General features: G+C 38.5%; 1 protein-coding gene across 3 annotated transcripts in view; it reads right to left on the reverse strand.

The window, feature by feature from the left end:
* Positions 1 to 6,203: 6,203 nt before the first annotated feature.
* The window catches only part of tmem176 (transmembrane protein 176), a 42,337-nt gene continuing 35,715 nt past the window's right edge, over positions 6,204 to 12,825 (reverse strand). For all 3 annotated transcript variants that reach the window (XM_062427242.1, XM_062427250.1, XM_062427234.1), the window contains 2 exons: positions 10,323 to 10,439; positions 6,204 to 9,551 (listed from right to left, as the gene is read on the reverse strand). In XM_062427242.1, coding sequence (XP_062283226.1) covers positions 9,492 to 9,551; positions 10,323 to 10,439 — 177 coding nt within the window. In that variant the 3' untranslated portion in view covers positions 6,204 to 9,491. The remainder of the gene's footprint in view (positions 9,552 to 10,322; positions 10,440 to 12,825) is intronic.

Consider the following 12,825-nt stretch of genomic DNA (forward strand, 5'->3'; position numbering starts at 1 on the left):
CACTATATACAATTTTATCTCATATGACTCACATGGACTGCAAGAAAAGAGTAAAAGTAAGAAACAGGAAATTGAACCGCCACAGGGGTCAGGACCACAAAGCCCAGTAGACCAATGTTGATTAAATTCTGAATTGACTTAGGTCTGTAAAGAGAAATGTTGTTTTCTGTTATTGTTTTATGAAATGTGTTTTGTACTGATAAGATTATTTGGAAATAGCTCCAGGAGCAGAGCATAGTTAATATCACATCTGACCTTCCTGCACTGATGAGTCAAAATATCTGCTGTGAAATGCTCTATGAATCAGATTCAATTGGAAACAGAGTACTTTGAAGCTAGCAGGCTATCTTGATTGTGGTTAGGGAGTTTTATTCACAAAACAAAAATGCAAGGTGCGCACAAAAACGAAAAGCTGATAATGCTCATTGAGAATGTTGTGGATAATCTGAAAATAAACAGTTGACACAATGACCAAGTTGTCTTTGTGTTATTTAATAAGTACTTTGCAAAGGATGAGTGTACAGTCATGACAGAGTGAGATTGTAGATTGATGCTGGTTGAAAGAATGTTCATACATTTTATACAGCAAAGAAACAAAGGAGGCAGAGGTCGGATATGCGTACATGTCCTGGGTGCGATCAGAAGCTATCCACCTGTTGTGGAAGAGTAGCTGCATGTAACTCATTGGTCCTGTTAAGGGTGAATAGCTCTGCGTGTTCAAGGACAAATAACTAATTAGACCATATATGGACAACAACGAATGAGAAACAGACAATGTGAGGATATATTTTTAATCCAAGGCTAAACAACGCTAGTTTACAAGGTTCAGACTGTAATACTACAAGAAAACATAAAATCAAGAATATAAAGAAGCCTGTGTTGCTGTCCACTAGGTTTGGAGCTTAATACAAATATGGTGTTCAGAAAAGCACAACTAGTGGGTTTTTGCAAATATTTATTTTATATCTTAAATTTTTTATTTTTTTCCCCAGAAATAAACCCCCCCCCCCAAAACATGTCAACTAACAGCATGCAGTTCTGTTACATCGCTGTCTCCGTCTCTCTTCTCTGTTGTCATATCTGTGTGTCATAAATGTGTAAATAGCTGCAGTTGTCTGTGCATGGTGGAGCTGAGCTTCACCTGAGTAACGCAGTCAACTGTGCAGTCATCCATGGCCTGGGAGACCCAAGTTTGAGACGCAGGGGACCTTCTTCGCAAAAGAGTTTATTGATTTTTTTATTTTTATTTTTAACTTTAGTATCCTAAAATTAGAAATGTAATAAAAACATAAATATGAAATTTACAGCTATTTCCATTTTTAATCAAATGGAAACAAAAACAATGTTGCTGCCCTTAACAAATACAGATACAAATTCTACAAATCCCTACTCTACACACCAGGAAACATGAGGAAAACAATTATGTAGCCTACTTCATGTTCTTGTTTTTGAATAAAATTAAATTTGGCTCAATTATTTCTAATTTACCAAGTATTTTGCAAGTACATGATAGAAAAAGTTTGGGAACCACTAGGCAGCCTGGTAGCATTTTCACTTCCTGTCTGGTGATGGAACTCACCAGGAACTCTATTTCTTTCAGTTATTTTACTCTGATTTCTCTCTTTTTTCATCATGTCTGTATGTGTGAACTGAAATCTCAGGATAGCTGCCAGATTTTCACTCTGATTGAAACATTTTTAATTGTGGTGGATGTGTCTCAATTCTGGCTTGCAGAGCAAGGTATGCATTTGCATAAACACATTTGCTTGACATTCAGTCTAAACCTCACCTGACCTATGACTTACATTTAGACATTCTGCAGTTTTACATGAAAAATCATCATTGTGTGTTTTCCAAATTAGCTAAAATATAGACAGAGCAAGTGGAGTGATCAGCTTTTCTGCTTTGCTCAGTTTGTACAATATTTAAAGCAATAAGTACTGCAAAATGTGTCCAGTTAAAAATATGTAAAACCCAAACAACAATAAAAAAAAAAAATGCCTGCAATCCTTCCATCAACAGACACACTCAGTCTTTAGTTGTAAATATCAATAGTATGTGATGAAATACATGTTTCGATTTGTTCCACATGTTGAAACATGGAACACATCAGAGCTGTGTGTAAATTACAGTAGTGCGTTTGTTGTGTTGTGTTTTTCTCCTATGGACTGTGTGCTGAAATGCCCACATTTCCTGTCTTTATTTGCCCATATTTCTTCACACACGCAGTGGATTTGATAAACTGTATCTCACTTGACCACAGGTTTAACTCATACATATGTATGATTTTATTTCATATAAAATAAACAAGACTATAACAAAGAGCTAGTACAAAATGAATGATGAACACTTGAACACACATAGTCTAGTGAAATAAAAAACAGTGCACTGTTTATTTACTGTCAAAAAAGTGAAGTGAGATTTCTTCCTTGTCTGCACTAGTTTGCATTCCAATGCCATTCTATCAGCACTAAGAACAAATAGAAGACACAAAAGTAACTAAAGTGCTCTGACTTGGTCAATAAAGGACATTAAGAAAAATCTTGATATTTTGGGTTATTTGATGTGAGTTAGATGAGAAAATTGAGCTTCAGTAGTTACAACTTAACTTAGCATACACTGGAAAAAGGGGTTAATAGCTAGCCTGGCTCTGTCCAAAGGTAAAACAGTCCACCTACCAGCACTTCTAAAATTCACTAATTACAAAGTTGTATCTCCTTTATTAATCTGTACAGACAAGTAGCTTTCTGGTTATCAGCGAACTGGTCTGGAGAAACAACACGTACAGCACATAATTCCCTGTAAAACATTAATTTATCATTTTTACAGATCTGGTTTTGGTTATTTTAAATAAAATTTGCTTTGAAAGTGTTACTTGGCAGATTTTGTTACCCTTGGACAGACCCAAGCTAGCTGTTTCCTTCTGTTTCTAGTCTTTATACTAACTGGCTTCTGGCAGTATCATATTTTCCATGAGGCAAAAATGAAAATAAAAGTATTTCCCAAATTGTTAACTTGAATATCATTATTAACTAGAAAATTCCAGGGACATTTTGAGTGCCACGGGGCTGCTGCTGGAACGAGTACACAATTCATTTCCAGTGTTCAAAAGTCACCCTGATCATATTCTGGTTTCAAGTATTAAGTACATCTTACTAGTCAGTATCAAGTGTAATGTACTTTATTCTCAACTTAACATCCCTGAAATATTAAGTAAATGTTCATCATATTTAAGCATAAATAATATTTATTTAAACTAATTAAAGTCCCTGTAAAGTAAGAATAAATATGTGTTCTGAGTTTGACATACCACAGAAAAGTGTGTTGTTAACCACCCTGCCAAATGTGAATGATTAAAAAACTCGCTAAATATGTGAAATTAAGCTCCAAAGTTGTGTAAAAATCAGCCTCTGTCTCTGCTCCCAAACGCTGTGGGCGTTCCCGCCGAGTTCGCTGAAGCCCCGCCCCCTACCGAGTGTCACATGTCAATCAAAGTCACCAGCTCTACCCTAAACATGGACGCTATAGACCCTTTCATGGCCTACGTCACTGTGATGTCACAACGTTAGCTGGAGGCAAAACAAAGGTAAGCTTGAGGCGAACACCTGCAAAAATGTCGTCTTGCTGTGGTTTTTAGGTGCCAAAACCACAAAAACACAAACTTGAAGTTTTACCGCATACCAGCCACTGCCAGTCGTAGACTACTTTGGTTGAACGCAATTATACGGAAGGATTGGACTGAAAATATATTCAACAATGCTCGTGTTTGTGGCGCACATTTCATATCAGGTAAGATTAATATGTAATGCATCATCAGTTTCAGCCTGGATAACGTTATGGGTTAGACTAAATTGTGACTGAAATTACGTTAAGTTAATCATTATTTGGGGCTGCAGTAGTTGTGGTGACTGTAATAATATGTCAAGGAGTAGCAACTGTAGCAGCAGTTGTATAACTTGAGTAGCAGTAAGTTAGTAGTCGTAGTAGTAGAAGTAGTAGCAGCAGCAGGCAGGTGTAATAACAATAGCAGAAAGTCAGTATTAGTAGTAAAAGTAAAAGTCACTGTAGAAGAAGTAGTGTCGAGTTAGTAGTAGTAAAGTGAGTAGTGGCAGGCAGCAGTAAGTTAGTAGCAGCAGCAGTCATGGTAACGTTAGTGAGAGTAACTTAGCTCTCGTACTTTTGCAGTGGGAGCAAAATCTTGAACATGTTCGTTCACAACATAGTTATACGCGTCTAATGATTTGTATGCCTTAATTTTTTCTTTTGTGTAGATGCTCGGTTTGTCAATTAGGTAGGTGTAAATGTCTGGCCATTGTAGGGGGGGCCAGTCCTGTCAAATCGTCCATCCAGTGAGTGAGAGTATAGGGGTCAGTGAATGTTGTCCCGTCAGTCAGTGTCAATTTTTTAAAATAACACACACACAGTCTCGGAGAGTTAGTGTATTTACATATTTACTAAAATTTGATTTTTCCTTGTCCATTCTTGCCAAAACTCGTTAAAACACGCTAACCAGCGTCCGCTAAAGCACGCTAACCGGCGTTTACAAGTTATACCTTTTGAGATGTTTTGCCTCTAGCTAAGCCCCGCCGCCAAAAATATGTCACACTGTTTACAAACTGTGAAGGGGTCTATTGCTGAGAGCTAGCTCGGTTAACTGGCAAAACAGACAGACAGGAATTAGCCAATCACAAAAAAGTAGGTCAGTTTCTGCCCAGCAACAGGCTGCTGAAGACAGCAAAGGCTCTGGCTGCTACAGCGATTTGAGAATCTGCTTGGAAAAAATTCTCAAAATGCCTCAGAATTTGGCTTCTGACAAGGTTCCGAACAATTGCAAACTGTGAGAAAACCGGAACTCCTGTCCAAAAACCAAAAACACTGAGAGACACAGAAATTATTTGTCTCCTTTTTACGGTTTGGCCGTGAGCTCTAGTTAAAAATAGAGTTTATTTTTTTACTGCTTCTCGCACTCAAGCTAAATGACGCTTCCACTCTAACTTTGAAGAAAAAGTGATTTCCACTCCTCGTTTGACTGCTCATAGTTTGAAAAGTTTACATGTTATGTAAAAACTTTTTGGTGTTTTGGAGAGAGTTTTCCTCCGTTTTAAAGTTTGAATCACATTTCTATGTGCAGGTATGAGAGAGCTAGGTGACTCTGAAAAAAGGTGACATTTTGTGGGTTTAAAAAAAAATTCCCGTTCATTTCTAATGGGGAATTATGCCCATTTTTTTGGGAATAACTTTGGGAAAAATTTGAATTTCAACAATCCAAATAATAGCACCTCTTTCCCGATCGAGCCACACGTTTTGATGTAAATATTGTCAGGGTTTTTTCAAAGCTGCGGGAGGAGTTACGCGCCGAAATTTGGCCGAAGAATAAGTATGGTTTCTCACAGTTTGCAATTGTTCGGGACCTTGTCAGAAGCCAAATTCTGGGGCATTTTGAGAATGTTTTCCAAGTAGATTCTCAAATCGCCGTAGCATTCTTAGAGCCTGGGCCTGTTGCTGGGCAGAAACTGACCTACTTTTTTGTGATTGGCTAATTCCTGTCTGTCTGCCGAGCTAGCGGCTGAAAGCTCTCAGCAATAGCGTCCATGTTTAGGGTATAGGTGGTGACTTTGATTGACAGGTGACACTCGGTAGGGGGCGGGGCTTCGGCGGGCACGCCCACAGCGATTGGTAGCAGAGATAGAGGCTCAATTTTACCTAACTTTGAAGCCTAATTTCACATATTTGGCGATTTTTTTAGTCATTCACATTTGGCAGGGTGGTTAACAACACACTTTTCTGTGGTATGTCAAACTCAGAACACATATTTATTTATACTTACTTTACACGGACCTTAAGACTAATGTCAGAACCGCCCACCTCATTAACATATGGAGACAGAAATAAAGCTCTTCTCTTAGATCCTTCTCTCTAGATAAGAAACTTCATCTTCTTCATTAAGCTCCGCTAGCTTTACATTAGCTGCTCACAGAAGGCCTATTCTGAAATGTAGACTAATGTATTTGAATCAGTGAAAACATAAAATGAAAAAACTATAATAAAATCTACTCTCTTAATGATAAGATTTACCTAGTAATTTCATAACAGTGATGTTCCCGTCTGTGAAAAAATGAAGTAGAATTTACTTAATTAGTTTAAATAAATATTATTTATGCTTAAATATGATTAACATTTACTTAATATTTTCAGGTATGTTAAGTTGAGAATAAAGTACATTACACTTGATACTGACTAGTAAGATGTACTTAATACTCGAAACCAGCATATGATCAGGGTGACTTTTGAACACTAGAAATAAATCGTGTACTCGTACCAGCAGCAGCCCTGTGGCACTCAAAATTTCCCTGGAATTTTCTAGTTATCATTATTCTAGAATTTGGAAATATTTGTTTGTCAAAAGAAAAAAGAATTCCAACTCAAGTACTTACTACCTCTTAAACAAAGCCTTTTTCACAAGTTGATGGACACCGCCATGCATCCACAACTGAGCTGGCTGACCTTGTAGATTTCATTGTATATGATAATCAATTAATGAATACATAAAACCTCCACATGTGTATCAAAACCAAACACCACTGTGTCATGGTTGAATTTTTTTTTTAGCATCACTGTATGCTGACTACCACATAACAAATAAATGATTTATGTTGAATCTTTGCGCAGACTTAGTGACCAAGAAAATACTGTTTCTTCTGATCTTTCAGTTAAACTGCTACACTTTGATGGTGATGACAAGAATACCATGTATGCCAGTATCTTTATTAAAGTTAATTAGTGATGAATAGCCTTCTTGCACGAATCATACATCCATAATGGACTAATTTTACGCATGACTCATGATAATGAGAATGCAGAAAAATATAAAATATGCTGCAAAATAGCATATTGTCAGTATTTTAGAGATCCCTCAAAATTTAAAAAAATCCTGTTTTTAGGGGAGCTTATGCTTTATTAAGGGTATCACAGTCTGTTCTTCGCTTCTCCTGCTGCTGGTAAATTTCCATTCACCACACCCACCTCATCACGTAACTCTGTTCCCCTGGGCAGTCAGCTATAGCTCATCAGTAATCAACTGGACTCTCAGCTGCACCCCATCTGTATCAAGCCAGTATATATACTCCTGTTGTCCACTCAATCTTGGCCAGATCATCGTTTGCAATTGCTACATGCCAGACCTTCCAGCACTGATTCACGGACTGATTCCCTGGTTTTGACCCTGCTTGCTTTTGATCTCCTTGTGTCTTCCCTGGTAAACGCACTAGCCTTCTATTTCTGACTTTTGGCGCTTTTCCACTATACAGTTCTAGCACGATTCGGCTCAACTCAACTTGGTTTGGCACAAGGAACAACCTTTTCCATTACAAAAAAGTACCTACTCAACGTGGGCGGGGTCGTCATAGCACGGCTCCACGAAACTGCCGTGACTTTGTTTTATACACGACACAAAACACAAACAATGGAGGACATTGAGGCAGTGGTGTACTTGCTGCTGTATGTGGCTTTTTGTCACACACAAAGCAAGAAAATTGACCCGTATAGCTGTAACTATGGTTGTAACTCTGGCGCCGGTATTTAAAAATGCCGGACGGCTCATGACTCTTCCAGCGACAACTGTTCTGACCAATCAGCGGCCAGCAGTGTGTCAACGTCACATTTTAGTACCGGCTTGGCTCGCTTGGAACCTCACCAGAGCAGGTACTAAAAAAGTACCAAGTACCAGGTACTTTCCCTAGTGGAAACGCAAAAAGAACCGAGGCGAGTCGAGCTGGAACTGTGTATTGGAAAAGCGCCATTTGAGTATCGCCTGTGGCTGTTTGCCTGTGGCTGTGTGGTGTCCTCTGGCTTCGATCCTTTCAGGAGAGCCCAGAAACTCCAGCTTGGTCAACCTCATGTCCTTCAGTGCTACTGTTATTGTCTTACCTGCTGCCAACTATGTCTTTGGTGACCCTGAGCCCAGCCTTCCCACCTACACAACCTGCCAGATACCTGTTCTGTTACCTTGCTATATATAATAAAGATCATTTAAAACTGCTCCCTGGTTCTGTGCTGCTATTGGGTCCACACCCGTTACAAAGGGGGAGACAAGCTCCCACTGGCTCACCTGTAGTTTGCAACTTGACTAATGGATTACGTCCCGTTCATTACTTATTACTCATTTTGAGTTTTAATAAATGCATTCCACTTCGAAATCCATAATCATGGTAATATTACCCTGTGTTTAGAAGTATTATTTTAGTATTACAATAGTATTTGACAATTGAGGCATGATATAATGATGAGTGATACAAGTTAAAAGCGTTAACATAAGACAAAAAAAAAAAAACTAACGAAACCTAAGCGACTTGTCCAGTTACTTTTCTACAACGCAAACTGACTATTTGTTAAATACTTAATTTAATTGAAATGTAGATAATTTAAGTTATGGTTTGACTCCCCTTGCAAGATGTTTTTTGGCATCCACTTTCATGTCAAACCATTTCTTTATTATTTCTGTGACATTGCACACAATAGGCCAGACAGCATTCACAGCACGGTCCATTTTTTCCCAGTGTTTGGCTGTCTCAGGACCTTTAATTTCACCATGTACACTACTAAATAATGTGTTTCTGTTGATCTATTTCTGAGAGCAGGACCTCAATCTCAGAGCTCATAAAGTACTTCTTCTTAGTTTTTAGTGCCATTTTAATGAATGGAGCTTCTCTACAACTTGCTGGATGCCTGGCCTTATATGGTATTTTGAGGGTGTAAATATGCCAATTTACTATTCTCTGAAATGCGCTTTCATTTAGAACAGGTGAGATTCATCATGTTTACGCAGCTCATTTACAACTATTTCCAGGCAATATGAGTGTTTGGTGAATCTGACGTTGCACACTTGTACAAGTCCACCTCACAAAAAAGTAAAATAAGACTACGAAAATATTCTTGCATAAGGCCCATTGTGTGTATGAGGGGTGGAAGTAACACAAATTAATTAATAAAAATGGATAATGAAAATGCATGTGAATTGAAAAATAGAGTGATAAATTATCAAATTATTTGATTAATTTAAAGTTGATTTGATTAAAACAGTCGTGATATGATGAAAACGGAGCCATGTTTCGCCATTTTCTCCGTCTTACATTCATCATTCACAACAAAAAATTGCCATTTATCATTTTTAAAAAGTGGCCTCAAGGGTGGAAGTAACAAAAAATAATTTAAAAAATGGAAGTGATTAAAATGCTTATGAATTAATAATAGCAGTGATAAAATCAATCTAATATTCAGGTCTTCACAGACATTCAGCTGGTGATCCACACAGGTAGCACAGTGGATAGCTAAAAGGTACAAGCAGATAGTTGAATTACATCTTAATATCAGCCAATTGTTCACCTCTGTGAAACATGATTAACCATGTTGACAAAAGCTAATCAGTCCACCTTGATCACAGCTGATCAGTCATATTAAGAGATCATCTACCTGACTTTTGGTCAAACCATTGATCAGTTCAGGTCAGGAGGTGTAAGTGATGTGAGGGTTGATGGAGCATCTTGAGTGAGAGACTGCAAAAGATAGGAAGAGAGGAAGAGAAAGAGTTGGCATTTATGAGAACACAAGGATGACTGCGACTCATATATAATATACACTCTAAAAGAACACTCACTTTGAGGAGCCTTTGGAATGGGACAGCTGTCTCTGTCTCAAAATGTGGACTAGTTTGTATTATTGGACTATTATTGGTGGGAATTGTTGGAATTTAGGTGTAAACCAGGGTAGGTTTGAAAAGAAGTCACCATCAGAAAGAGCCTGATCTATGGGCAGCAGTTTGTGGTTTTGGTTGTACTACACAGGGTTTCTACGTACACAGATATGTTTGTCAGCGCACAAGGACCCCTTGCACCAACACATTCTCATCCCAGTTTGTCAAATTCCAATACTTAGTCACACCTCTCTGACGTCTCGTGCAGACACACACATCAAGCTTTCAACTAAATCCAATGCAAACCCATCCACAGCACTATCACACATTCAGAGCAACGGCCATGGTCTGGTTAGGTTTAGGCACAAAAACCACTAGGTTAGATTGACAAAAAACATTTAATTAGGTTTAAGCACGAAAAATTCTGCACAAAAAAATTGTTGCATATATAGCATATATGCAATATTGACTATGCTAGTCTTACATCTAAATGAGCATGTATCATCTCTGAGTAGGTATCTGTGTTAGAACTGTGGAAAGTTGTTACTTTATGCTACATACTTGTCTCTATAGAAATAATAAATACATGTATAATCAAGTCTTTGCTCAATGAAAGAAAGTATAGGGGTCTTACACCATATGGTCCAAAGATGCGTCTTTGTCTGTAGAGAAGGAAGCATAGAATGGCAGAGATAACTGTCTGGGCCAGGGTGAAGAGGAGGAGGGAGGATTTAAGTCCTCTGCTCACCTTCTGTTGAAAAGGATACACAGAGGTCACATTACCTTTTGTCACAGCATACAACACACTGGGCCTCATGCAAGAAACAGATTTGTTTTTTAATTACGTTTACCAGAGATTTATGAGAACTTGCCGCATTCAGCAATTTTCTCATATTTAGGATTTTCTCTTAAGTACGAACAAAATTTACGAGTGGTGCAGTCCTGGTGTACCAGTCAAGTAAAACGATCCCGCCGTTCTCCAAAGCAATAAAACTTTGTTGTTGACTAATGGATTGTGTCCCCTTCATTACTTTGAAGACATTTTGAATTGCAAGAAATACATCACACTTTAGAATCCATAATCAAGGTGACATTACCCTGTTTGTAGAAGTATGACTTTAGTAGTAAAGTAGTATTTGACAATTTATGCATGATTAATGCGTTAATTAATGTGTTTCTGTTGAACTATTTCTGAGAGAACACTGTGCTCCCAGCATGCAGGCCTACTTGTGGTACCTAGTATCTCTAAAAGTAGAATGGGAGGCAGAGCCTTCAGTTATCAGGCTCCTCTCATCTCCCAGATTCGGTCCGGAGGGCAGACACCCCCTCTACTTTTAAGAGTAGGCTTAAAACTTTCCTTTTTGATAAAGCTTATAGTTAGCCAGCTCCTAGTTTATGCTGCTATAGGCTTAGACTGCCGGGGGACTCCTACCTCCATGATGCACTGAGCTCCTCTCTCCTCCTCTCTCTCTCTCTCTATCCATCCATCTATATCCATTAACATTCATGTACTATTAATGCATTCAGTAACCTAAACTTCTTCCCCGGAGTTGTCTGTGCTTTCTCATCTCACAGGTAATCTGGGCCTGTAGACGTCCGGATGACAGATTCCAGTCCCGGACCTTCTAGCTTCAATGTTTATTTTCTATGTGCTTCTCTCTCTCTCCTATTCTTCCTCTCTCTCCTCTCTACCCCAACCGGTCGAGGCAGATGGCCGCCCACTTTGAGCCTGGTTCTGCCTGAGGTTTCTTCCTGTTAAAAGGGAGTTTTTTCTTGCCATTGTCGTTAAGTGCTGCTCATGTGGGAATATTGGGTCTCTTTAAAATTAAAACCTGAAGAGTACAGTTTAGAACCTGCTCTATGTGTAAAGTGCCTTGAGATAACTTTGTTGTGATTTGGCGCTATACAAATAAAGATTGATTGATTGAGAGCAGGACCTCAATCTCAGAGCTCATAAAGTGCTTCTTCTTAGTGTTTAGTTCCATCTTCATGAATGTAGCTTCTCTACAACTTGCCAGAGACCATGTATGGTATTTTGAGGGCATCAATAGAATAGAATAAAACTTTATTGTCCATGATGGTGGAAAATTCAGCAAATTTACTATTGGGACACACGATCATTAAGAACAGGTGAGATTCATCATGTTTATTGTCATCCTTATCTATAAACCATGAAGACAGCGAACTAGGAAACTGAGAATCTGGAGCAGTCTTTGGCTTCTGCAGCAGACAGGGTGCCAAGAGGCTGGGACACACAGGCTGCGTGAGCAATGCATGTGGGCCACTTATGATATGTTGACATCATTTTAAAAATAACTAATTTCACTATTTCACAATTCTGTATCTGTAGAATATGTTGCAGACATGAAAAAAATATTAAGTGTTATATCTGTGGGTCAGCTTATGTGTTGTTTGCCGGGACAGGGAGCCTCTGTGGTGGGGAACTCTTTTTCGATTCCTCCTTGCTTTCTGTGATATTGATTCAAACTTATACTCCAGATGTTTTCTTTATTTGTTGTTAGTTTCCCTCCTGACATTTAGTTTGGAGGTGGAAGAATAATCAGTATAATCAATAAAACACCTGTCATGTGTGAGGAGTGTATGTGGCTGATACAGAAGTAACCCTAACCAGACACATGCCCGTTGTTTTCACAATGGAGAACACGCTGCTTAACCTTGTTCTGTCTTAACTAAATATAAATGAAATCTATGATGAAATGATATGAAACATTCTATTATTGATGGCCATTATCAAAGTCAATCTCTAAGTAGAAAGATAGGGCTGGCAGCAGCAGCAACCCTGTTTTTATGAAAACCACGAGTGTGTGAGCCACAGCAGTTCAGCAATGCACACACACCACTGGGGGCTTTGTGCTGTTTCCTGATTGGCTGAAGAGAAATAGCTACATCATTATGTTCTGAAACTACACTTGCAATTTGGTAAGGTAGGTCTTTCGAGACCCCAGGTTCTGCAACTTTTTCCTGCAGTATGTGGTTTTGTCTGGTTGTGACTCATTGATCTGAACTGGCCTTAAAGCGACTGCTAAAGATCAGTGACAGTAAACTGTCTTACATTTAATATTAAATGTTAAAACTTTACGTCTATTTTTTGCCTCATTACTTTTAATCCCTTAAAG

The sequence above is a fragment of the Scomber scombrus genome, chromosome 2 (assembly GCF_963691925.1).
Source record: "Scomber scombrus chromosome 2, fScoSco1.1, whole genome shotgun sequence".
NCBI lineage: Eukaryota > Metazoa > Chordata > Actinopteri > Scombriformes > Scombridae > Scomber > Scomber scombrus.